This window comes from Podarcis gaigeae (assembly GCF_964106915.1).
Source record: "Podarcis gaigeae genome assembly, chromosome: 16".
Lineage (NCBI taxonomy): Eukaryota > Metazoa > Chordata > Lepidosauria > Squamata > Lacertidae > Podarcis > Podarcis gaigeae.
The window spans coordinates 3533575-3559957 of record NC_139693.1 but is presented as its reverse complement, the minus strand read 5'-3'; the positions used below and the strand labels follow the sequence as shown (position 1 = coordinate 3559957).

Genomic DNA, 26383 nt, shown 5'->3' with positions numbered 1-26383 from the left:
GTCCTCAAACATCTGGAGGGCAGCGCATTGGCAAAGGCTGGATGTAAGCTGTTTGCAGTTAGGCTCTCCTTTGCAAATCAAAACCTCTCTGGTTTGCTGTGCTGCCAGAATTGTGGTTTTCTGCAAAAAGAGCACATTCCTGACGTGAAGCTGGTGACTCAAGTCATATCTTTTCATTTAAGATCCCCCCACCTCCTGGTTTTCCTTCCTTCCTACCTAAACTTTTTAAAAAAAGATTTAATTCAGTTTTGCATACTTAAGCTTGATTTCAGGGGCAGGAGACATTCTTTTCAGCCCACAGGGGCCAGTTCCCCTCATAGGGAAGCTTTCGGGGGCCACATGCAGTGGAGGGCAGGACCAGATGCAGCGGTGGGCAGGGCTGGGAACATAAGTAGATGGAGTCATGGATCTTACTCTTACCATGCATGGCTATATTTAAAAAAATGCAAAACTCAGAGATTTCTACACCACCACCCCTCTCTCCATCTTCCATCCAGGTATGCAAGAAACAGTCTAACCATTCAAGGATGCCTTCCAGTCAAGGGAAAGCACTCATAGGATCATATACTCATGGAATTGTAGAGTTGGAAGGGCCTCCCAAGGGTCGTCTAGAGCCTCCTCCAATGCAGGGTCTCCAGGAGATTGAGGGTGGGGTGTGGCCTGGGGTGAGGGGTGTGGCCTCAGGAGAGTCCTGAGACCGCATGCGGCCCCCAAGCCCAAGGATCCCACCCCTATGGGGTATTCATTCATTCATTCATTTGTTTTCTAATTTCTGTGTATTGTGTGCTGCCCTCTCCCAAAGCATCCATGGCGCCAACACAACATAAACCCCAAGCAGCCATTGTGATCAAGAAAAGCAGTCTGAATTCTGAAATCAAATTCTCATTAGCCTGGCTTCCACTTCATTTGCTTGGGAGCCAGAACATTTTGTGTTGCTAGATGTGACTCTTGCCTTCTCTGTGTCATGTGGGGCCTTACGAATCTCCAGTTGGAAATTCCCTGTTATTCATACATATACACACATGCACAAGCATTGACTTATGACAATTTTTAGCAAATCAAAGTGAGCTCAAGGTCAACTGCTCATCGCATTCCTGCTGCTGTAGGTTTTGGTGCCCTGTGCCTGCCCAACCCAGAATTTGGAAGGGATGGGGCTGGGAAATAACAAAACCAGCTCCAAATCAATCCCCAAATCTCCTTTTCAAAGCCAGCAGGAGAAACAGCCTTGATTGAGATTCTACTCTTTTATCTCTGCAGCTCTGAACACTCTGAACAATCAAAGGCAGCTTGCAGAAATATTCGAGAAGCAATATTTGATACTCACAATGCCGCTATGCTAAATGGCAGAAACTCAAATAAAGGTGTGTGGGTTGTGTCGTACGAGGCCATGATGCTCTGGGGCAAGCAAACCTTAATTCATTTCTTTATTCTTATGTTTATATCCTTTCTTTCCTCCAAGGAGCTGGAGGCTGGGTCTGTGGCTCCTTCTCCCTCTCCCCATTTCATCCTCACAACAACCCTGCAAAGTAGGCTAGACTGCGAGACTGGCCCACGGTCACCCAGTAAGAGCTTTGTGGCTGAGTGGGGAGTTGAACCCTGGATTTCTCAGGTCCCCCCAGCCTAACACTCTAACCAAGGCACCGCACTGGCTCTGAGGGACTGCATATCAAAGATTTGCATTGGGTCAAAACAAGCCCAAACAGATGTTTTACCTCTTCCCCCTGCCCACCCACCACTCCCCAGCTGCTTGAGCATAATTTTTTCCAAATGGTATGTTCTCAAAACATCCCCCCCCCCCCAATTCCATGAAAAATGAACACAATCTTGGGAAACAGGGTTGCTTTGACGCCTTGCTATATCTTATTAAGAACATAAGAACATAAGACTAGCCTGCTGGATCAGGCCATTGCCCCATCTTGTCCAGAATCCTGTTCTCACAGTGACCAACCCAGTTCTTATGGGAAACCCACTAGCAGGACCTGAGCACAAGACCACCGTCTCCCTTCCTGTGGTTTCCAGCAAGTGGTATTCAGAAGTATTGCTGCCTCCAACTATGGAAGCAGAGCAGAGCCATCATGACTAGCAGCCATCAGAAGTCTTCTCCTCCGTTAATTTTATCTTCTATGCTGTTTAACACCTACATGAAACCACTGAGTGGGGTTATCCAGAGTTTTGGAGCACATTGTCAGCAATATGCTGATGACACTCAGCTCTGCTTGTCATTTACATCTGCAGGCGAAGCTGTGGATGTGCTGAACCAATGTCTTGCCTCAGTGCAAGAACTGGATGAGAGCCAACAAACTGGGGTTCAATTTTATTGTGCTATTTTATTGTTGTTAGCCGCCCTGAGCCCGGCTTCGGCTGGGGAGGACGGGATATAAATAAAATTTATTATTATTATTATTATTATTATTATTATTATTATTATTATTAGACAGAGGCATTTTGGTGGGTGACACACTCCCTCTGAAGGAGTAGGGATGCAGCTTGGGGGTTCTTCTGGATCCATTGCTGTCACCTGAGACTCAGGTGGCCTCGGTGACACCGAGTTCCTTCCACCAACCTGGGTTGATGGCCCAGTTGCGCCCCTATCTACTCCAGTCACCTACTAAACGTGTTATACGTGGGGCTGCCTCTGAAGACGGTTCAGAAACGTCGGCTGGTACAGAATTCAGTGGCCAGGTTGTTCACTGTAGCAAGATGGTTTGAGCATATTACAACGATCCGAGCCTGACTACACTGGTAGGCAATTAGTTTCCAGGCCCAACTCAAAATGCTGGTGTTGACCGATAAAGTCTGAAACGGCTTGGGACCGCGATAACTCTAAGTGGACCACCTCTCCCCATATGAACCTACCCAGACCCTGTGATCATCATCGGAGGCCCTCCTCCATGAGAGATCTGGAAGGTGGAAACATGAGAACAGGCCTTTTCTACAGTGGCTACCCTTTTGTGAAATGCTCTCCGCAGGGAGGCTCACCTGGCACCTTCATTACATATCTTTAGGCATCATGCAGAATCATTTCACTTCAACCAGGCATTTGGCTGATTAAACATTCTATAGCTTTTAAAATGTGTTTCTGGGAGGGGGCATTCTCGGTCTGTTTTTGTTTTATTATGTATTTTGTATTCTTATTTTGTATTTTGTTGTTCTGAACTGCCCTGAGATCTTCAGATGAAGGGAGGTATACAAATTAATTAAACAGCAATAATAAATATATAATAATAATAATAATTTGTCTAATCTTCTTTAAAAGCAATCTAGGTTGGTGACCATCATTGCCTCCTAAGTTTCACAGTTTAACATGAAGAAGGACTTTCTACTGTTCCTTTTGCAAAATGGGGTTTGTGTTATTAGCGAAGCTAGTTTAACGTTTTGAAAGTACCTAGCAAATTTGTTACTTATTCTTTATTAGGTTACAGCTAACTAAGCTCTACTCGGAGTAGATCCATATCCCTCTGCTCTGAGCAGGAGTAGCACTGGATTGGAAACTGTTTTTCCCACCCACTTCCCGTCAGAGCTGAAGTTCCGCCTGAGCCAGCTGGAAAAGTGATGTGATCTTTGCCAAAGGATCATGTGAGGAAGTTGATCCTCTTCCCACAACCAGGCCTCCCCGCTCCCAGCCCCCCTTGTTCTCTTACCACGGGTCAGTCTGCAATCCTGAGTAAACTTTGCCTGAGACAAACAGCCCAGATTTTCCACCGCCTGGCTAGACTTCCTCAAAACCAGCTCAGCATAAAGCCAAGCAGCCCGCGGGCATTCGTCCACTCAGTTGCAATCTTGGGGTATTTTAAAAAGCAACATCTGTCCTGCAGACCTGCCCTTGCAAGAGAACTTCGGTGGCTGAGTTTTAACTCAGGTAAGACAGCTGTAGAAGAGAGAGGGTGACTGGTCTACCAATTTCGGTTTCTGCTTTTTTCAGTCCTCTGCATCATTTCATGATTTATTTATTTTTAAAAAATGCATTTTAGCATGTATTTCAACTGATAAACATCTTTTTGCATGCAATTTTTGCCTAATGTACACATTGTTTGCAGGGAATTTAACATAATACATTTGGTTGCAGTTTTCACTAAACTGCGTTTTTATTCATATGAATTCTTATACTCGTTTGGGAGATTGGGTTGCATATCATAGAATCATAAAGGACTGTGAGGATTATCTAGTCCAACCTACTGCAGTGCAGGAATATGCAGCTGTCCCTTACGGAAACTGAACCTGCAAACTGGGCATTATCCACACCATCCTCTAACCGACTGAGCATCAGAGAAATGCATTGCAAAATCTGGAGAGCGGTGGATTTTGAAGGATGGCTGTGTTTCAGTTTACGTGTTGTTTTGAGAGAAGCACAAATTATGTGGGTTTGCATTGAAACATGGGCCAAATCAAAGATGTCTTCTCCATCAATTAGATGACCCTTCTAGGGTGGGAAGTGGGTGGGGAAAACTCTATGATCCTATGATCTATGATCCCTTCATCCCTTATTAAGGCTCAAACCTTCCTTAAGGCTCAAACCTCCCATCATCCCTAACCAGTGTCGCCGATGGTCAGCGATGGTAATCTAGACCTGCATCATCTGGAGGGCAACATGTTGGCCACATGTGGTGGTTTGTCGGTCATCTAAATCAGGCATGTAATGGGGGGACCTTTGGTCCTCCGCAGATTTTGCTGAGAGACTCCTCTCTGGCAACCTGGAGATCTGTTGCCAGCCAAGGACCCAGTGGCCCAACTCAGGATAAGGCAGCTGCTTCTTATGTTCCTCTTTAAATCAGCCCTTTCTTCAGAACCATGAGGACTAGAATCTTACTTTATTTTGGGGGGTGGAAGGAATAAATATCCCCTTTAGAGGCCCAGTCCTATCTCTAGGAAGGGCTGTGAAAGGCTCCTGTCTGAAGCCCTGAACCTACAGGGTTCCACTGAGATTTAGCTTGCCCCAGTTTTTCGATTTATTTATTTTTACTCCTTATGGAGCTGAACAAAGGTAACCAGATCTTGGTTTTGCTGAAAGCGATGACGTATGGCGCTGTTTAGAGTATTAATGGGAACCAGCTGTGGCGCTGCACGTGACTCTTTTATCTTCCTAGTCCTTTCAAAGGACGGGTTTTGGGGAGAGAGAGAGGGGAAGGGGCTGTAGAAGACAGAAAAATAACTTGTTTTCAGCAGAAGTGCCATCCAGGTAGGTTTTGGGAGCAAGCAGTCCAGGGCCCCACCCGGCAGAATGAGGGGGGACCCCAAACTTACCAAGACCAGCTCACATCTTTTTGAACTCTGCAACTTTAACAATCTAAAGAGCTGGCCTTTCCTCCAAAGACCTCAGGACAAGCATACATGGTTTTACCCAGTCAACACCCCTCCTCGTGTTATACCTTACAATGACCCAGTGAGGTCAGTAAGATTGGCAGATGAGGACTGGCCAGAGGTCCCACTCTAAACTTCCTGGGTGGCTGGCTGGGTTTGATCCTGTGCATCCTTACTCCCAAATCAGATCCAGCATCCATTAAAAGCGTGTGGCTTCCTGCAAAGTATCCTGGGAACAGATGTTTGTTCCAGGTGCTGGGAATTGCAGCACTGTGAGGGCTACGCTCCAGTTGGCAGGATTATTTGGGGGAAGCTATGTGCTTTAAAGGGACGGTGTGTATGTGACCTGATGCTTTCCTCCCTTCCTCATCCTTGCCCTCCTTTCTCCCATTCCAGGATGTTGTGGACCACCTTCATACTAGCTGCCCTGTTGCCAATAGCCAAGGCTACTGATGGCTCTCCTGATGGAATGCTGGACTCTCAGTGGGAACTCTGGAAGAAAACCCACAGGAAGGAATATAATGGCAAGGTAGGGGGACTGGGCAGCAAGGCAGGAAGGGGCATTGGCCCTAGCTGGTTCTGGAAATCCTCCTCAAATCTTTGCGGAACAACTCTAGGGGTTGCAAGATGGGCTGCTTTTTGTGCAGCATTGCGAGGAACAAAGATCTACCTCTCTGCTAGCAACAATTTGTTCACGCAGAGGGAATACCTGAAATTGTGCCCTTTGCACACAATAGAAACCGTTTCTGCTCCCTGCAGAACAGCAGGTGGTCAGGAGGGGTCCAAGTGAAACTTGGCTGGGGGGGCGCCACCAGGGCTTGTCCTGTACATTAAGAACTTGAACTAACCTTTCGTCTTTTTGTAACCTACAGATGGATGAGGTCTCCCGGAGGCTTATATGGGAGAAGAACCTTAAATACATTAACACCCATAACTTGGAATTTTCTCTGGGAAGGCACACTTTTGAATTGGCTATGAACCACCTGGGAGATATGGTAGGTAGTGCTAGTGGTGGAAATTTGCTGGGGACATCTCTGCAGCGAAATAATCCAAAAGTGAAGATTGGTAACCTTTAACTTGGGTGGGGGGATGGTGGTAACTGCCAATATTTTAGCTGAGCAACCCCATGCAAAAGGCTGACTTACTTTTACATCCACCTGCCTCCATTGCTAATCCGGCTTCACTTCTGTTACCCTCCACCACCTCCTTATAAATGTCTCCCTGGCCTCCAGTTTCGGAAAAGCCTAGTAACCTCGGACACCTCTAGAAGTTCTTTTTACAGCACACGTATGACAATTCATGTTTATGATGAATATCCAGGCTGTGACACGTGATCCTAATTTCCATACTATTTGCACCTGCAAGCGTTTGAGGCGGTCACACTGCTTCATTTCCAATCAGTGCGTATCCCTGTAACGTCTTGCTGAAATCCTGTAACTTTTCATACCACTAATGTTCTGGTGTTTGTTTCGGGTTATTTTGTCCCCACACCCTTTGTTGAGCTATCAGCCTGTCTGGGCAACAACAGCATTTGGGGGTAATCCTGTTGCGTACCACTTAAAGCATACAGAGTTAAGCAGAATATAAATAGTTGGAAAAAATGAAGAATGCAACTCACAGAGTACAAATGCATCCATCCACTTTTGCTCGCTCACTGTTTTTCCTTCTCCAGACCAGTGAAGAAGTTGTTCAGAAGATGACGGGGCTCAAAGTCCCTTCCTCACGCAAACAAACCAATGACACCCTCTACATCCCAGACTGGGAAAAGAGGGTTCCTGATGAAATGGACTACAGAAAGAAAGGCTATGTTACTCCAGTCAAGAATCAGGTGAAAATCCTCATCTCTTTTTTCTGTTTACAGCTTCTTGCTGGGTGGGCCTTAAGTCATCCCTGCATGGCTTGTGATGCTGTCTGCTCCTTCCCTTTGGCCCAAGGATCCCACTTTAGATAAAAGGAGGGCCTTCTTCACACACACACACACACACACACACACACACACACACTGCACAGCATAGTCAAACTCTTGAATTTGTTCCCACAAGAGGTAGTGATAGCCACCAACCTGCATGGCTTTAAAGGAGGATTAGACAAATTCACAGAGGATAATTTTTTTAGCTATTGTGTGTGGGTGGTTGTGTCTTTATGCTCCTTCAGAACCACGCTGGGCTCTTTCGGGAGGAAAGACACAAATAATAAGCATAAATAATAATAGCTGTTATCCTGTTTGGGGAGCCTTGATAATGACTCCCAAATGATAAAGATAATAAAGAAGAATTGTGTTTTGGGAGCCATGACAATAAAGAGTAATTCTGTTTGGGGAGCAATACTAATTATAATTAAGAAGAATTGTGTTTTGAGAGCCGTGGTAATGATAATAGATGCTAATTCTGGTTTTGGGAGCCATGGACTAATCCAATCATACTGTATACCCAATGCAGAGATGCAGAAGACTTATTCACCCTGGAGCACAAGCAAGGCCAAATAGCACGCTGTTTTGGGGAAAGGCTGTTTTGATCACAACCGCTTCTCGTTTTGAGTTTATTCCCCCTTCTTTCTTGGCAGGGCCAGTGTGGGTCCTGCTGGGCTTTCAGCTCCGTGGGCGCCTTGGAGGGGCAGCTCAAGAGGAAGACGGGCAAGCTGCTTAACCTCAGCCCACAGAACCTGGTGGACTGCGTCACCGACAATGATGGCTGCGGGGGCGGCTACATGACCCATGCCTTTGAATACGTGAAGGAGAACCGAGGCATTGATTCGGACGATTCCTACCCATATATCGGCCAGGTAATGGGAAACCTGAGCTCCAAACCAAAACTCTACTGCTCCTCTGCACAATCTGCCATGCTCTGTATTCACCCTCTCCTGTTCATCCACCTTGCAGGATGAAAACTGTATGTATAACCCAACTGGTAAAGCTGCCAAGTGCCGTGGTTACAGGGAAATCCCTGAGGGGAACGAGAAGGCCCTGAAAAGAGCTGTTGCCCGGATAGGCCCCATCGCTGTGGCCATCGATGCCAGCCTGGCCTCCTTCCACTTCTACAGCCGAGGTAAGAGAGGATGGACTACTGCAGCAAAATGGGAAACAAGAATGCATAGATTGGGGGAAAGTCAGCATAAACGTCCATAGATTCATGGCAGTTACATAGAGAAAGGCATAATATTTGGGGAAATGGCATGCCAAACTGTATAAGGCAAAATATTACACACTTATTTTTTTTAATAATTAACTGCATTTATAAGGAGCTCAAGGCAGCATCTACATAGTTCTCCCTCTCCTCATTTTACCCCCACAACAACCTTGTGGCTGAGGGGGATGCTTAACCCTAGACTTCCTTGTCCTAATATGACACTCAAAGCTTAACAACAACCCTGTGTGGTAGGTTAGGCTGAGAGGCAGTGACCAGCCCAAAGTCACACCCAGGGACCACCATGTGGCCAAGTCGAAGGATTTGAACCCTGGTCTCTTCCAGGTCCTAGTCCAACAGTTCAACCACCACACCACACTGGAGAAATGCACGGTACAATTTTGGCATTTTTCTGCAAGGTGAACATATTTATTTTAAAACACATACACACTATGCAGGAAAGATCTGCAGTAGCTGAATTTAAGACTGGAAAAAGGAGGCACTAAAACCGACTAATTTGTCCATCCCGTTTTGAGAACCACAGACAGAGTTTGCGATAGGCTAAACTGAGTGCCCCTCAGTTTAGGCTAAACACCCTGCCCCTTCTGGTTTCCTTTTTTTAAAAAAAATAATATTTATTCAAACTTTTCAAAATTACAGAAAAAAGAAAAGAAAAAATACATAATACGACAAAAAAGCAAGAAAATAAAAATAAAAATACAGAAAAATACAGAAAAAAGAAAAATACAATCATTAAAAAAGAAAAAAGAAAAACAAATTAAATCCCTTACATAATCAATTTCCCTTTACTTATTTTCTTGACCTCCTCACACCTCCCATTTCTGTATTCAAGTTCAAATTTTTATTTCAGCAAGTCCTTTTCACCTTATTTTTTTTAACTTAATAATTTATTTTAATATGTTATTATTTTACGTTCTCTCTTTCATCCATTTCCTCAGTTCATTTTTGCTTAATCTTCTCATTTAGGTAATTTAGTTTATTTTAAAAACCACTTTTACTTTATCCAATCTTAACTCTCATCCAAACTTATATATCAATATCAATACTTATTCTTAAAACATTTCCCTAAGGTCGACCTGAATTCCCTTCCACGAATTTCCCAACTCTCATGCAAACAAAAAACAAAAACAAAAACAAAAACAAAAAAACAAAACAAGTTATAATTATGTACCCCTTAAGTTCCCAATTTCTATTCCACCCATACCCCCTTCCCGGTTTCAGTCCCCAACATGTCCATCAGTCTCAAAAAGCAATCAGCCTGGAGATCTTACATCTGAGGTTCTTAATTCTCTCTCACGTCCTCTCTGCCGGTCTTTTTGATAGTCCTTAATATTAAAAACCAAATCTCGGGGAAGCTCCAACCCAACAGGATCCACATTTCTTCCGGCCAGACCTCCATACTTAAAAGTGAGGCCTATGGGGTATTCCAGATCTTGTTTCATACTCCTTTCAAATTCAAATGACCCCAAAGCTCCAACTTCCACTTGGATCAAATTTGTAATCCTAAGGTCTTCAGATATCCACATAAAGAGCTCTCTCCATCTTTCACTTTCCAATTCAGACCAGACTTTCAACATCAACTTTTTATTTTCCCTTGTTACCATCATGAGAGGCCTTAAATTGCAGCTCTCCTTTAACATCTGCGGGGTTGCGGCTCCCCCTTCCTTTTCTTCAGGGACAACATAAGTCTCCTTCTCCAAATTCTCAAAGCTCTCAAGTTTCTCTGTTTGTCCAGTTAAATAAACTTCCTGTGTCGGATCTTTATCCTTTTCCAATTCAATGATGGTGTTTACTGTTGTATCCAAAGTTGTAACACTTGTAGCCAAAACATCAATCTGACCTTGCAACTTTCCCAAGAGAACAAATGCTCTATTCAGTTCAGCCTGGATTTTTCCTCCTCCAGCCATTCTTGTAATGTCCCAAAACTCCCTCTAGGGGAATTTTAGTTCCTTTATGTTCCTTTCAACACAATCTACAAAAGTCCAGTTAAATTGTAACAACCCTTCTTTTTTTTCCCCCCCAAGAGCAAATTGTAACAAATGTAACCGGCAGAAGCAACAGAAACAAGGTCCTCTTTTTACGTCTTGACAGCTGTCAAGATATTCTATACTTCATCACCAGGCTCTCGCGGACCACTCCCAGGTCCGGGGGGGGGGGGCACTTCAGCTCCCAGATTTAATTCTTTTCCTGCAGGTTCCCCTGCTTCTGAATAAAATTTCTTATGGTGCCAAACCGTGGAATTAAAGTCTTTTACAAAAAAAAGAAAGAAAAAACTCTCCTCGACCTTAGTTCACAAGTCCTTTGCTTTAAGTTATTTACAGAGAGGGAAGGCGAACTTCCTGTTTAGACCTTCCCTGATCGTGCCGAATTTAAAAATTTTCCTTTAAAATTCCAATTTCCGTACTACTCACGGGTTGTTGTTTAAAAATCCGAATGTTCACAAGAAGAGGTCAGCTGTCTCCGTTAACGGCTGTGCGGCATCGCTCCGCGGAAGAAGCAGTCGACTCTCAGCACCGCGCCGCTCCTTCGCAACTTGGGGGGGGGAGCAAATGGTGCCCGCCGAGTCCCCACGTTCACAGGCTTCACCCGCCTGTGATTTTTAAAGGGTCCCCGCTTTGCCGTAGCGGTAGGACCCGATCCCGCGGAGCTGGTCCCTCTGAGACTCAGAGGGAGTCCGCCATTAACGCTGGTGCTAACCCGGAAGTCCCCCTTCTGGTTTCCTTAGGTGTGTATTACGACGAGCAATGCGATGCCAGCAACATGAACCATGCTGTCCTGGCCGTGGGCTATGGGACTCAGAAAGGCACCAAGCACTGGATTGTTAAAAACAGGTACATATCTGAAGTTTTCTAAAAGTATCTCCAAGAATGGTGGGTTTGGGGAGCTCTAATAGGTGGCTAAGAGACTTTAACTGCGAGGCTGGAAGGAAGACAAACATCCACCATCTATCAGCCAGTGGCCTGAATATCCCCTTGCCCTTTCTATATTTAGACTTGTGGTTTGTTAAGGACTTGCTGGGAATTGTAACTCTGAGAGGGGTAAACTACAGTACCCAGAATCCTTTGGGTGAAAGAATGTGCTTCAAATGTGCTTTAAAGATACAGCGTGTACAGAGCCTCAGTATAAGGCAGATTCCTATGTTTCTTCGACAGTCAGAGGCAGATGCTTGTGGCTTTCCAAAAGGAATCTGGGTGGCCACTGTGAGAACAGGTTGCTGGACTAGATGGGCTCCCAGTGGCTTGATCCAGCTTTTTTGATATCATAGAATAAAAAAATTGGAGTTGGAAGGTACCCCAAGGTTCATTTAGTCCAACCCCTTGCAGTGCAGGGATCACAGCTAGTTCATACATCATGACAGATGGCCTCCCAACCTCTTTTTAAAAACCTCCAAGGAAGGAGAGTCCACCACCACCTTTCGTGGGAGTCTGTTCCGCTGTCAAACAGTTCTTACTGTCAGAAAGTTATTCCTGATGTGGAAGCCCTTTAGAAATTTGAAGATGGTTATCCCATCTCCTCTCAACCAGGCTAAACATAACCAACTCCCTCAGCCGTTCCTCATAAGACTTGGTTTCCAGAAGATCAGCCCTCCTCTGGACATGTTCCAGCTTGCCAGGTCCAGAGGCAGGCAGTCTAGATTCCAAGGTTCTTGGGGGCCTTCGGTCGCTGTGAACACAGCTTGCTGGACTAGATGGGCCCCTGATAGGCCTGATCCAGCACCCGGCTTCTTTCGTACTCATGGGCAACTCCTGCACATGAAAATTGCATCTCTACACTCCTGACGTTACTGGTCCCAGGCGATTTTGGCTTTTGAAAGCAGTCACCACCGCTTTAAGTAGAAGCAGGAAATGAATAGATACCCAGAGCAGATGAAACAAAACAGAAGTGACATCTCACCTGCCTGGTTAGCTGAATTTTCTAATGTGTTGGCTGACAGAGAATGTTCATCCATGTTCTTTCTTTCTTTCTTTCTTTCTTTCTTTCTTTCTTTCTTTCTTTCTTTCTTTCTTTCTCCCTCTCCTCCCTATAGCTGGGGGGAAGATTGGGGCAACAAGGGCTACATCCTGATGGCCCGGAATATGGACAACGCCTGCGGGATTGCCAACCTGGCCAGCTTCCCAAAGATGTGACCAGTCCATGCATGCACTGCCACACCAGAAGTGGCCCTCGTGTCAGCAAATGGCTGGCTTCCTGAGCTGACATTAAGGAGCACTAACAAGGGACTTCCGTGAAAGCTGTTTTGCTGCAATGATATAGGCAGTTGTCTGTGACAGAATATTAAAAAGCTTTCTTTCATTTTCATTTTTTAAAACACAAAATGTCTCTTGGTTCTTCCTCTGCAAGAAAAATGGGAAACTTGCTAATATTAGGAACACATTCTCTCTCTACCTCAGCTTCAATGCCAATACAAAATCCAGCATAGATTAATGCAGATCTTTTTATTGAGCCGATTCTTGGATCCCAGAATGAAAATTTTCCCAACGCGAAAGAGCCAGGGTCTCTACACATGGGTATTCCTCTCTTATCCAGGCAAGTGAGAAGCGTTTTCAGAGCGTAAGGACACATCCCAGCAGGGCAACAGCCTACAAGGGGAGGATGCAAAGCAGGGGCTGATGAGGGGTGTGTGACTTGGTCTTGAGGGCCAGATAGAGAGGGCTGAAGGGCCGCATTTGCTCACTGCATCGGAGCCTGAGGTTCCACATGCCTGGTGTGTGCAAATCAGGGCATCAGAACATCCTCAAGCAGAGAAAGCAGGAAGGAACACACAGAGTAGATCACTCAAGCAAGTGAGCCAAGCCACATCCTCCATGAATGACCAGTCCTGGTGAGGTGGAGCCCACAGGAGGGTGCAAGATCCAGCAGGCGTGCTAGGTCATATTTTGGGTATGAAGCAGCCCAGCAATCAAGTGAACAAAGGTGGTCAAGGACAGAATTGTAAGGGACTCAGAGAAAGCCCTAGGAGCAGGCAACTTGCTAAAAGCAAGTCTCAACGGAGTCCTTTTTATACTCCATGAATGCTTTTTGTGTGCATTATCTGCTTTGGCGAGCAGGGCTAGGGGGAGTGTGAGGCCTGGAGGTGAAGAGGTGGTGCTTCAAATCTTGAAGGGGGCAGTAGTCTCTTGGGGAGGGAGTAGGGGAGTGGTCTCAGGTTGACTCAGTTGCTGCCACTGGCTTTCTATGTCTGGATTGCTGCTACAGCTATAAGTTGGGATCATAATGACAAAGAGGAATTGGGGTCCAGTCCATCTAGCATCCTATTTCCAATTCAGGTCAGCCAGGTGCCCCTGGGAAGCCCCCAAAGCAGGGCACAAAGGGACCAGCTGTCACCTGCCATCTGCCTGGTATTCAGGGGTATAGTGCATCTGGACTTGGAGGCTTGATTTCAGTCTTGGCAACTGGCCATGGATTTCCATGAATTTGCTCAACCTTTTGGATTTTTGAAAAAGCCATGTGAAACAGTGGCCACCAACCATGGTGGGGTGGGGGGATTTCCCAAAACTAGCAATGCCTTGTGTCAAAGAGTTTTCTTTTGTTCTGGATTTACTAGCAATTAGCTCAGTAGCAGAGCTTCTGCTTTGCATGCAGAAGGTCCAATCCCTGGCATCTCTAGGTGGAGCCAGGGAAATGTCCCACCTGAAACCCCAGAAAGCTATTGCCTGTCACTGAAGACAATGCTGAGCTTGTGGGACAAACTGCCTGACTCAGCATAAGGCAACTTTCTCAGTTCCTATTCAAACTTGCCGTTTCTTCAAAACCATGAGGTTGTTGCTTTTAAAGGAAGGGCTGTAGCTCCGTGATAGAACACCAGCTTTTCATGCAGAAGGTTCCATATTCAAATCCTTAGGGCTGCGCTCCTAAGTGAGATTCAAGTACCAGTCCTGAACATGAGTGGGAAACAAGCATGCCATCCTGTCCTTCGCTGCAGGGAGCAAAACTTCTAGACTTGGTCCAACTTGGCCTGGCTTTTTGAAATGTTTGTTGTTGTTTAGTCGTTTAGTCGTGTCCGACTCTTCGTGACCCCATGGACCAGAGAACGCCAGGCACCTCTGTCCTCCACTGCCTCCCGCAGTTTGGTCAAACTCATGCTGGTAACCTCAAAAACACTATCCAACCATCTCGTCCTCTGTCGTCCCCTTCTCCTTGTGCCCTCCATCTTTCCCAACATCAGGGTCTTTTCCAGGGAGTCTTCTCTTCTCATGAGGTGGCCAAAGTACTGGAGTCTCAGCTCAGTAGCAGAGCTTCTGCTTTGCATGAAATGTTTACCATTTATTTATTTTTTTAAAAAATTCTATACCACTATGCCATTTAAAAAGAAATCAAAGAGGTTCACAGCAACGATACATGAAACCATAAAATAATTTTTTGTTTTGTTTTTTTTAAAAAGAGAGTTAAAAACAGGCATCAATTAACCATTGTGCAATGGCATATTCTTAATTTCCTGCAGAGGCCTGGCAGAATAGAAAAGTTTTCAGCTGGTGTTTAAAAGTTGGCACAGAAGACACCCTGGTTTCTTCTTGTTGTCAAATGAGCCTTGCCCACTTGGGGGATGACCAACAACATTCCTGCAGATGATCTTGGCGATTGAACTGGGATATATAAGGGTTCAGGTGGTCCCTGAGGTTTCCTGGACCTGAATTGTTCAGGCCTTTACAAGTTAAAACAAGGACTTTGAACCTTCGGAAAGGGTGCAGAAAGCATCAGTGAGCGCAGGAAGAGAAAACTGGCAGCAGCTGGGTCAAGTTTTGGTTCTCCTTTCTGGTGATTTCAGGAAGGGAACCAGCTGAATTTTGTTGAGTGCAGTGACTTGGGCCGCTTTCAACTCAAGAGTCAGGCCCCAGTGCATACGTGTGGGCGAAAGAGGACCTTTCGCTGTGGCAAGTGTCAAAAACCACTTGTTCCCTCAGCCCAGCTGCTTCTTGTACAGCAAAGCCAAATTCTTACAGTCTCTGGGTTCGACATGAGCCAGCTCCCTCCATGCCACACTAAAGTTAAACCAGTTTATATTTTCATGGCCCACCAAATTCTAGGGACTCCTTCCTGCTTCAGGTTTTTGAGAGGGGCTAGAGATCTTTTATGGGACACGGGTGGCGCTGTGGGTTAAACCACAGAGCCTAGGACTTGCTGATCGGAAGGTTGGCGGTTCGAATCCCCGCGACGGGGTGAGCTCCCGTTGCTCGGTCCCTGCTCCTGCCAACCTAGCAGTTCAAAAGCACGTCAAAGTGCAAGTAGATAAATAGGTACCACTCCGGCGGGAAGGTAAACGGTGTTTCCGTGCACTGCTCTGGTTCGCCAGAAGCGGCTTAGTCATGCTGGCCACATGACCCGGAAGCTGTACGCCGGCTCCCTCGGCCAGTAAAGCGAGATGAGCGCCGCAACCCCAGAGTCGGCCACGACTGGACCTAATGGTCAGGGGTCCTTAGAGATCTTTTATAAAGGCTTCTCCACATTCCAGCAAAGTCAATTGACTCCTTGCCTGACCTCCTGATTGGTTTCTTTAGCTGTGATTCCTGCACTGCAGGAGATTGGACAAGATGACCATTAGCGGTACCTTCCGACTCTACCATTCTGTGATTATAGGCTTGGGAAGCCTGGCTGGATCAGGCCAAAGTGGGTATATGTTACTCAGAATCCTGCTTCTCACAATGTCCGGTCAGATGCCTCCAGAAAGCTTACCAGTGTGGCTGGATGCCAACAACCTTTTCTCAATGTGTCTCTCCAGTAACTGGCATTCAGTGGTAGGCTGCCTCTAGACCTGGAGGCTTCACATAGCCATCATGACTCACAGCTTCTGAGAGATGTCTGCATCCTAAATTTGTGCCATCTGTTTACATCACAAATAGCAAACTGAAAGAAGGAAGGCCAAGGAAGAATCATGGCTCAGTGGAAATGCGCGTGGTTTACAAGCGAAGGTTTTGGGTTCGATCCTTGATGCCTCCAGAAAGGGCTGGGAAAACACCTCATCTGAAACCCTGGGGAGCTGCTGCCAGTCAGTGTTTACAGCACTGAGCTAGATGTGCCAAGGGTCTTATTCAGTATAAGGCAGCTTCCTCTGCCCCTAACAGATTGACTCAGGGAGGACAGATCTGTTACTGGTTACTTGTACAGTACTTTGTACAGTACAGTACAGTAACTTTACTTGCCTTACTTGGATTAGGGATGGGGGAAGAATTTGGATTGGGTCACATTTTTTGGTGAGCTCCCCAGGTCACACTTCCCAAACTTAGTACACAAACTGAAATGCACCTGTCTTTCAGAATCTGCCCATCTCCAAATTTTGCAGTGCAGTTCTCCAATCAAAACTGTGTGCATTAGGGGAAAGTATCTGCCTACAAATTCAAATATTAGTAGGAAATGACCAACAATGCATTGTATTATGGAAAATTGTATTTTAAAAATGTATGTATTAAGAAAAATGCTGACAGATATTATTAAAAAAACACCATTGCAATTGATGCAAATAATTACAAATAATTGTAAACTAAATTCAATACAGGGAAAAAGGAGAGACACTGAGAGGAACTGAAATTGACAGATTCATCCATTTCTAATCTGGCTTGATCCAGATCATCTATCCTTCAATGTGTTTCGCAACTAGTTTAAATCTTAATAATATAGACACACATCCAGCAGGGGAAAGCAGCCCAGGTACTGGTTGTGTGAGCACAATCTGTGAAGAGAGAGATGCAGATGCAGAAAACAAATGCAGGGCATCCTGTGAAGTGGGGAAGCAATCTAAACTTTCCTTGTTTCATAATCTCCTAGCAAGCCTGAAGATGTAACAAATCAATTCACAGTCATCTTGCATGCTCAGATTGCTCACCATTGTAATGAAAGCAAGGCACTTCCTTTATTGGGGTGGGGAGGCTCATGTGACATTGAGCATAAGAAATCGAAAGTAGCCTTTTTATCAACAGCATGCGGGTGAAGCAGGAGCACTGTTGTTGAAAGGTTCAGCCAGAGAAACGAAATAAGAAAGGGGCTCCTGGAACAGGAAGGTTTCTTACACTCTAAAGAAGAGGTCAAGAGAGAACACCCAGCCTCAGCTTGCTGAAAGGCATTCAGGTAGGTATTTATAAGGAGAGACTTGGAGAAAGAGATTTTTTTCTCACCTTTACTGATCTCTTTCGGAGCAATTGAGGAAGTAACTTTATTTTTTCTTTTAGAAAAGGGTGTAGGTCCATAAGAGGGGAGGGGACCCTCCAAAAGGCTGATACACACACACACACACACACACACACACACACACACAGGGGTTTAGAAATGCTTTTAAATAAGTAAAATAGGGGTAACTTTTATTAGGATCAACAACAACAAAAAACCCATAAACTGTGGCCAGCTTTTAGGCACTGCAGAACTCTTTATTGGGCAAAATGTTATGGAAAGGGGAAGACTATTCAGGTGAGGTAGGTAACAAAAGGAAAGTTGGAAAAGGAGGCTAGAGGTTGTTGTTAATTTTATTTAGTACCTGCCCTTTGCCCTAAGGTCCTATGGTTGCTCACAGCAATTTAAAATACAACAATTTATAGCATATTAATATTTGAGGAATAGGGTGGGTCCTAAAATATACACATAGCCACGAGGGCTGGATATAGACTGAGCTTACAATGAAGACTGCAAGCTATGTTTCTCCCAGGTGCTGAAATACCAGATTAAGAACAGAAGAATGGCATCCCAATCTCCAAGTGGTGAGAGATTCCAGGTGCTTACCCAGGGTTCACCTCACCCTGGAAGCCACCTGTCTTATTGCCATGACACCAGCAACCCCGTACTTACCAGCTTTCTGTGTCTGCCTCAGCAGGATGGAACTGTGGGCCTGTGTTTTCCTGGCATTTGCTGCTGCTGCTTCATCATCTGCATACTGGGAGAAGGACCCCACACTCAACAGGCACTGGGAGCTTTGGAAGAAAAAGTATGGCAAAACATACAAAAATGAGGTATGGGCACAAGCTGTCAGCATTGGAGCTTGGGTGTAGAAATTCCAGTCCACCTTGGAAGCCGAACGCCTTGCCAGTGGAACGTTTTGGCTCCCGAATGTTGCAAACCTGGAAGTGATTGTTCCTGTTTGTGAACATTCTTTGGAATCCCAACGTCCGTTGCAGCTTCTGATTGGCTGCAGGAGCTTCCTGCAGCCAATCGGAAGCCGCGCCTTGGTTTCCGAACGTTTTGTAAGTCTAACAGACTTCCAGAATGGATTCTGTTCGACTTCTGAGGTACCACTGTAGTTGTAGGCCCCACCAGTTCTAGGAGCAAGCAAGTAGCAGGAAATCAAGAGGTGTCAGAGGGTTGTCTCCAATGCTAGTTCTACTCAGGGCAGACCCACTGAAAGCAATGAACCTAAGTTTGTCATGTCCATTAATGAGTCTGAGTAGGACTAGCACTGGATACAACACAGAGATGGATGCCATCAAGGGCTAATTTAGAACTGCTATCCAGAGCCTTTTGAGGACTGAGTCTGAGGAAGATGCTTCAGCAGTTGTGGCCCTACAGGTGGGTAGAGTGAGGCAGTTACCTCTGGTAGCAGACAAAGAGGTGGTGATGGTGAGAAGCTGCTGCAAGGTGGTGGGAGGACACAGCTGTGTGTGCCACACAACCCACCTAAGAGAGCCTGCTGCTGTCAGTGTGATAAAGACTATGCAAGTCCAGGTGGCCTCTGTACATGGGGTGTAGTGAGGGAACCATCTTGTCCGTCTCCATAGACAGGAAAATGTGCTTAGCATAACCAAGTCTGGGTCAAATGACTGAGCCCACACAGAAGGCTTTGAAAGCCTTGAGACAGAATAATAATCCCAGGGGTATCAGGCCAGGTCTGCAGCAAGGCCAAGTAGTCAAGGCAGCTGGAGTGAGAGCCAAGATAGTCCTAATGCAAAGGCAGCCCGGTCTGATAATGGAGTAGGGGAGGCAGACTTGGGGCCCTTGAGATGTTGCTAGACCCCAGTTTTCACCAGCTCCAGCTGCTAATTCGGGGGGGGGGGGGGCAGGCACTTGAGTTCCCCATTCCTGTCCTAGAGAATACAAGCAGACACTAAGGAAATATAACAGTTCTTTGATCAGTTAGAAAACCGAAGCAGAGGTCAATAAACAGCACATATCACAATAATAAGTATAAACTTCTGCAACATCCTCCACCGTGGGCTGGCTGTGGGCAGAAACCAACAGACCCAAAGGACCGATTCTGTTTGTACAGATAGTAATCAGCAACTCTGATGTAGTGGGATACTTAGGACTCATCCATACTTACCTTTTGCCCTGTGCTTTTTTAGGCACAGGTCCACACTTTCCTATTACCTAGTCTGTGTCTGAGCGTTTTCCCTCACCTGCCACTGTTTTCCCCAGGAAAACCCCATCTTTAATGCTGAATCAGAGCAAATGGTAATTTGGGCTTTCTGTGGATTGACGTTTGTTGATTCAGCACTAAGTGTAGATGTGACCTTAGTTGCAGGCATTGGGATAAGTTTGGGTTGTTCGTATAGATATGGCAGTATTGACCCAAACTTTAAATTGAAGGGTGAAAACAGTCTTATGTTAGTTTAAATAATAAATACACTTTGGTATGTTTTAATTATTGATAGTTTGCCTTATGACAACCTTAAAATGTTATTATCTTCACATAATCAAACTCAAACTGAGTGATTTGTGTGATTGCCGTGTTATGCTTTGAAATGATGTAGCATTTGGTTCTTATTGGAATGATGTATAAATCAGCATTTTTGTTTTTCTGTCATGTGAGCCACTTCCAGCACATCTATATGAAAAAGTTGCATATAAATTTATAAAATGGTAATAATAATAGATAATTTTACCTTCATAAACAATGTGAGCTTCTGCATTTTTTATTTTTTTTTTAAGAAAGAGGAAGGTGGTCGACGTATGACTTGGGAAAGGAATCTGCAGTTTATCATGTTGCATAACTTCGAACATTCGCTGGGGTTACATTCCTATGAACTTGGCATGAATCATCTGGGAGATATGGTTAGTAAACAAATGTTTAACATGATTGATGGGTATGTTGGTAATTCTGTCATATTAGAACAAATATGCCACTGCTTGAAACCAAATAACTGGAACTGGTTGAATCAACTTCTTGCTGGGATTGAGGAAAACTACAGCAATGAAATTTTGAGAGAGGTGGAAAATTTTCATTTCTAGGGTTCCTCCTAAACATTACTTTTAAAATGTGAAATAGGGGAGGGGAGTCCAATTCATACGTAGATTTCAGTATTAACATTTTCATCTTACTGAAGGAGGGTGCTTTAGCTGTGTTACAGAGCTAGCACCAAGTAGTGGTGGGTTGAATTTAATGAACTTCAAAATCCCTTCCAACTGTGAAATATAGTATGACAGCAAAATTCTGCATATTACTAAGGATGGAGGAGAAATGCAATTCAGTATGCATTTAAGGGTGAATCTATGAAATTCACACCTTCCGAAATAATATGCTAACTAAAACAGCTATCCTCCAAAATCTGCACTTATGCGAATGTTGTCATATAGTTCTCCAACGAAACAATGTTTACAAAAATGCATATATCAGGGGTAAAATGTACTGAGAAAAGAAGATGTGAATGAAAATAACACCAGAGAAATTGTTTGCAAAAATGTGTACTGTAGTAAACAAAGCATATAAAAATGTGTTTATTAGGAGGAATTTGATCTAAAATACTAATGAATTTTTATGAGGATTTAAAAAATAAATAAATCACAAATTGCTTGCAAAATGTGGAGAACTGAATTTAATATTGGAAAAATGAGAAACTAAGAGAAACAAAATTGACAGGTCCTTCTATCCCTAGTCCTTACCCACGTGAGGGAATGAACCCTTTACAGAAAAAATGTGACTGATTCTTGCTTTTTATTAAGTGCATCTATGTTCCTTTTTGCATCTTATTGAAATCCATGAAAGTTTTTATGCCATACTAAAATTGGTAGTCTTTAAGTTTCCACAAGACTCTTGGTTGCTTTTGCTTCATGAAGCTATCACCTAACACAGCAACATCTCTGGAATATGTTCCTTCATGTAGACCAGCGAGGAGGTGACTGCTATGTTGACTGGGTTGAAAGTTCCTGACTCACGCATGCACAATTCAACATATTATGTGCGAAGTCTGGGAGTCCTCCCCAACACTGTAGACTGGAGGCAGAAAGGGTGTGTCACAAATGTTAAGAACCAGGTAAGAGAGCATCTTTCGGCATTTCCAGATCATCACTGTCTTTGGGTGGGATTCAACCACACCTCAGCAAATTCAAATTGTGCAATTAAAGCTGATTGCGAGGACTTGCACAACAACCAGCTTCCAGAAAAATCAGACTTTTTGCGATAAGGAAAGTGATTGGCAGGTGCACTGGAAAGTGTGGGGAAATGCCTGCTACAATGTTGTCTAATCTCGCCACAAGCAAATGAGAACGAAGGCTCAATGAACGGGTCATCTGGAACTTAGCAATTTCTTCCTTTGAAACTCATTCTCTCCATTTTAGGGTGCATGTGGTGCATGCTGGGCCTTTAGTGCTGTTGGGGCCCTGGAAGGCCAGCTAAAACTCAAAACAGGGAAACTGGTGTCTCTCAGTACACAAAACCTCGTTGACTGCTCCAGTAAGTATGGAAACCATGGGTGCAATGGAGGCTACATGGAGGCTGCCTTCCAGTATATCATAGACAACAAAGGCATTGATTCGGAAGCTTCCTACCCATATGAAGCCAAGGTTTGTATCATTTAATTTAGATTGAATGTAAGCATAAAACACTACAGAGTGCATCTGCAGATTTATTTCAGAATATATCCTGTCATGATTGCTAGCAATGCATTAGAGACTGCCGCAAATAAATTATATTTATTGTACTTACATACAAAGACGTACCTCTTCTAAGATGATATTTGCTTATTGTATGCGTGCATCATCTGAAACAAAGTTGTTCTTTTTTCTTCTTCAGGAACATGGTTGCCTTCACCTGAATATTTGTGTAAATTAAAACCAGTGCCTTAGTTGCCAAATCAGCTAAAATTATTTGACTTATTTAACTAAGATATAGATTAATATTGTTATAACAGCATTAAATAGGTCAGCGTAGATCCAGCCCTGGTGTCAGCAGTAGTCACTACTGCACACCTTTTAAAAACCTGCTACCCACAAGGCGGGCCCCTTTGATCTGATCCAGCTTCAGAATTCTTCTTAAGATCTTATACTGTTAGAGAAACCCATGGAGGCCAAAGAAGCAACTTTATCTTCTTTTTCTTTCAGAATGGAACGTGTCACTACGACCCCTCTGCACGAGCTGCTACCTGCTCTAAATATGTTACTCTCCCATATGGAGATGAAGCTGCCCTGATGGATGCCGTAGCCAATGTTGGCCCTGTATCGGTTGGTATAGATGCAAGTCTAATGTCATTCTTCCTATTTAAGCGAGGTGAGTTCTACCGTGCTTCCCTGCAAATATACTCTGGATAGACTCATTGGAAATCAAGGGACACAGAGAATTCTGGCGGAATAGGAGCACAAATAGCCAGCTGTTCACTTACTTGTTTCATGTCTGGAGTGGAAATCCATCCAGTAAATACAAACAGTATTAGCTGTTGTTGTTTTCAGTCTGTGAACAATATATACAGTAATCGATGACTCTCTCTTCTCCACTCCCCCCCCCCCATTTTTATTATATTTTGTTTGCACGGAAATGAATGGCCTTCACATTTACAAGTAAAGTCACTTTTTTTGGAAGCCGAACTGCAGTGGAACCGAAACAGCACTGCATAAGATGAACATGGGTGGGCACCAAAATCAGTGCTTTCTTTCGTGCCCATCAAAACTAGCTTAAGTCCACTAATTTCAATGGGTCTACTCTGAGTATGACTTAGTTGGATTCAACCCTCTTTGGCATGCAAAGAAGCAGACTCTTTTGCTATCCCAGTGAGGTCAACCATTTTGTGCAGGCAAGTTGTTCAGACAGGGCTGGTTGTGTGTGTGTGTGTGTGTGTGTGTCTGCATGCATGCACACAGATTAACGGTCTTCTGAAAGCCACAATTTTACCTTTCCTTCAAGAAATTATTCAATTGGGTGTGATCCTTGGCAATTCCTTGCTGTTCTCTCCATAGATACTTTTCAAGCTTTCCACAACCTTGACCCATTTTTAACCCCAAACAGCAATGCAGGACCCACTAAGAACAAATAAATTATGCCTTGTATTATTCTCACGTTTATTGTTGGCCTGTCTAGAACTATTCTTCCCTCTCTCTTGCTTTTGTGTACCAATCTCCTTTTCTCTCCAGTGCTGATGTGACCTACATTTAGTTGGTCCTGAACCCCACCAACTGAATACCAATAGGCTACATAACTTCCCAGGACATTACTAACATTTTCTCAAAACATTTCCCTTACCAAAACATCAATGCCAAACGTGGTATTGAGTTAGGTTACTACTCTAGTGTTATTACTTCCTCGCCTCCACCAATTAATATCACATTATGATTTTACCTTTGCATCTTTGATACCTGCGTAACAGTACAGCACCTGCTTTGTACGCAAAAGGTTCCAGGTGCAATCTCTGGTGTCTGCAGGTAGGACTGGGACAGACCCCTGCCTGAAGCCTTGGAAAGCTGCTGCCAGTCAGTCTAGATAATACTAAGCTGGATGGACCAATGGTCTGAATTGTTATGAGGCAGCAAAGGCTGGCTCTGCTATTTGGCAGAGTGATGCAGGTGCCAAGGGCAACAGCAACCCCCACTATTTCCCCTAGGTTTTCTGACTTAGCCTGCTCTGTGCCCACAAGGCTAGCCTGACACTATAGTGGAAGATGTTAACAGATAACCACTGCTGAGGTAAGATTCAGCTACCAACCTGATCAGATTCTGTACAGAAGGCAGCTTCCTGTATCCTCTTGGTGGAATATAGCACATTTTGTTGACCCTAAACTAGGAGGGCTATTTTTCAATAGCAACTTTCATTTGCTTCAGTTTCAAAAATGTACCATATGCTCATACACACCTGAAAGGGATTCTTTATCCTTTTTATGTAGGTGTATATGATGATCCAAAGTGTTCTCAGCATATAAATCATGGAGTCGTCGTAATTGGATATGGAACAGAAGAAGGCAAAGAATATTGGCTTGTGAAGAATAGGTAAGGATACCCTTTAGGGAACCAGCTGCTAAGCCAGCATTGTATATCAGTGAGTCCACTGCCAATCCATTTTGAGACACTTTAGTCTAAAACAGGCTTCCTCAAACTCGGCCCTCCAGATGTTTTGAGACTACAACTAATCCAGAATGCGGCAGCTAGACTGGTGACTGGGGGCAGCCACCGAGACCACATAACCCCAGTCTTGAAAGACCTACATTGGCTCCCAGGACCTTTCTGAGCACAATTCAAAGTGTTGGTGCTGACCTTGAAAGCCCTAAACGGCCTCAGCCCAGTACACCTGAAGGAGCGTCTCCACCCCCATCGTTCTGCCCAGACACTGAGGTCCAGCGCCAACGGCCTTCTGGCGGTTCCCTCACTGCAAGAAGCAAAGCTACAGGGAACCAGGCAGAGGGCCTTCTCGGTGGTGGCGCCCGCCCTGTGAAATGCCCTCCTGTCAGATGTCAAAGGGATAAACAACTACCTGACATTCAGAAGACAAACTTGAGGGAAGTTTTTAGTGTGTGACATTTTAATGTATTTTTAAACTTTGTTGGAGGCTGCCCAGAGTGGCTGGGGAAACCCAGCCAGATGGGTGGGGTACAAATAATAAAGGTAAAGGTACCCCTGCCCGTACGGGCCAGTCGTGTCCGACTCTAGGGTTGTGCGCTCATCTCACTTAAGTGGCTGGGAGCCAGCGCCGTCCGGAGACACTTCCAGGTCACGTGGCCAGCGTGACGAAGCTGCTCTGGCAAGCCAGCACCAGCGCAGCACACAGAAACGCCGTTTACCTTCCCGCTATAAAGCGGTACCTATTTATCTACTTGCACTTAGGGGTGCTTTCGAACTGCTAGGTGGGCAGGAGCTGGGACCGAAAGACGGGAGCTCACCCCTCCGCGGGGATTCGAACCGCCAACCATACAATAGGCAAGTCCTAGGCACTGAGGTTTTACCCACAGCGCCAACCCGCGTCCCTCTTACAAATAATAAATAATAATTATTATTATTACACTTCCCATCATCCCTGACCACGGGTCCTGCTAGCTAGGGATCATGGGAGTTGTAGGCCAAAAACATCTGGAGGGCCGAGTTTGAGGAAGCCTGGTCTAAAGCATTGTTCTTCAACCTTGGGTGTTCAGTTGTTGTCAGGACTCAGTGTTTAGCGAATGGGAGTTTTAGTCCAGCAACATATTGGGGCCCAAGTTTGGCCCATGTTACTGGAAGCATCCGTAACATGAGATATTAATGCTACATGATAATTATTTTTAGTTCCTTACTGAGAATCGTAAGACCCTTGAAAAGCCCCTTGTTCACAATGAAAGTGTTAATTATTCTCCTAATGTCTCATTCTCTCTTATTTCAACAGCTGGGGTCTAAGTTTTGGCGATGAAGGATTCATTAAAATTGCAAGGAATCATGGGAATCGCTGTGGCATCGCCAGCCAGTGCTCCTATCCACTAATCTAGAGAGGATTTCCAGCTCACAATGGATTGTTCGTCACTGAAAGAACAGCCCATTAGGCAACTAATCTTTAGAGTTTTTAAAAAATCAAACTGCTCTGTTTTAAGAAGAGTGATTGGTCTCCAAAGGCAAGGTCTTCCTGTCAGCTCCACCTGGTAGATCTGAGACAAGCAGCCAAAATGATGATTTATCCTGGTTTATCTTGGTATTTGCTAAGCATCCCTTGGGCCCTGTGGGGCTTAATCAGTTAATAATGTAATGTCTGTAGTCCTGCTCTGAACAGCCCAAGCTTTATGTAATTGCCGGATAGTATCACTGTTACAACCTCAAGGTATGTTGGAATAAAAGCTGTGTCAGGTAAACACAGAAACAATCAAAAA

General features: G+C 44.7%; 2 protein-coding genes and 1 long non-coding RNA gene across 5 annotated transcripts; 2 read left to right on the top strand and 1 right to left on the bottom strand.

Moving 5' to 3' along the window:
- LOC310833507 lies at nt 1-25902 on the bottom strand. 2 transcript variants are annotated; one of them, XR_014558722.1, is made up of 6 exons: nt 25555-25902; nt 24412-24681; nt 22279-22383; nt 18213-18334; nt 6917-7086; nt 1-120 (listed from the first exon to the last, which is right to left on the bottom strand). It is a non-coding gene; the product is annotated as an uncharacterized lncRNA (long non-coding RNA). The 2 variants fall into 2 exon arrangements; XR_014558723.1 differs by lacking the exons at nt 1-120; nt 6917-7086; nt 25555-25902 and adding exons at nt 8253-8360; nt 17260-17446 and having other exon boundaries at nt 24412-24496.
- CTSK (cathepsin K) lies at nt 3593-12740 on the top strand. 2 transcript variants are annotated; one of them, XM_083716016.1, is made up of 8 exons: nt 3593-3859; nt 5695-5827; nt 6171-6293; nt 6971-7126; nt 7861-8079; nt 8177-8342; nt 11167-11272; nt 12469-12740. In XM_083716016.1, the coding sequence occupies exons 2-8, from the start codon at nt 5696-5698 to the stop codon at nt 12566-12568; spliced, it is 1002 nt and encodes a 333-aa protein (XP_083572142.1). In that variant the 5' UTR covers nt 3593-3859; nt 5695; the 3' UTR covers nt 12569-12740. The 2 variants fall into 2 exon arrangements, with proteins under 2 accessions (XP_083572142.1, XP_083572143.1); XM_083716017.1 differs by lacking the exon at nt 3593-3859 and adding an exon at nt 4925-5176.
- CTSS (cathepsin S) lies at nt 17358-26383 on the top strand. Its single transcript, XM_083716018.1, has 8 exons — nt 17358-17501; nt 18238-18373; nt 20286-20408; nt 21458-21607; nt 21912-22136; nt 22674-22839; nt 24443-24545; nt 25909-26383. Exons 2-8 carry the CDS (start codon nt 18239-18241, stop codon nt 26006-26008), a joined length of 1002 nt encoding a protein of 333 aa, XP_083572144.1. The 5' UTR covers nt 17358-17501; nt 18238; the 3' UTR covers nt 26009-26383.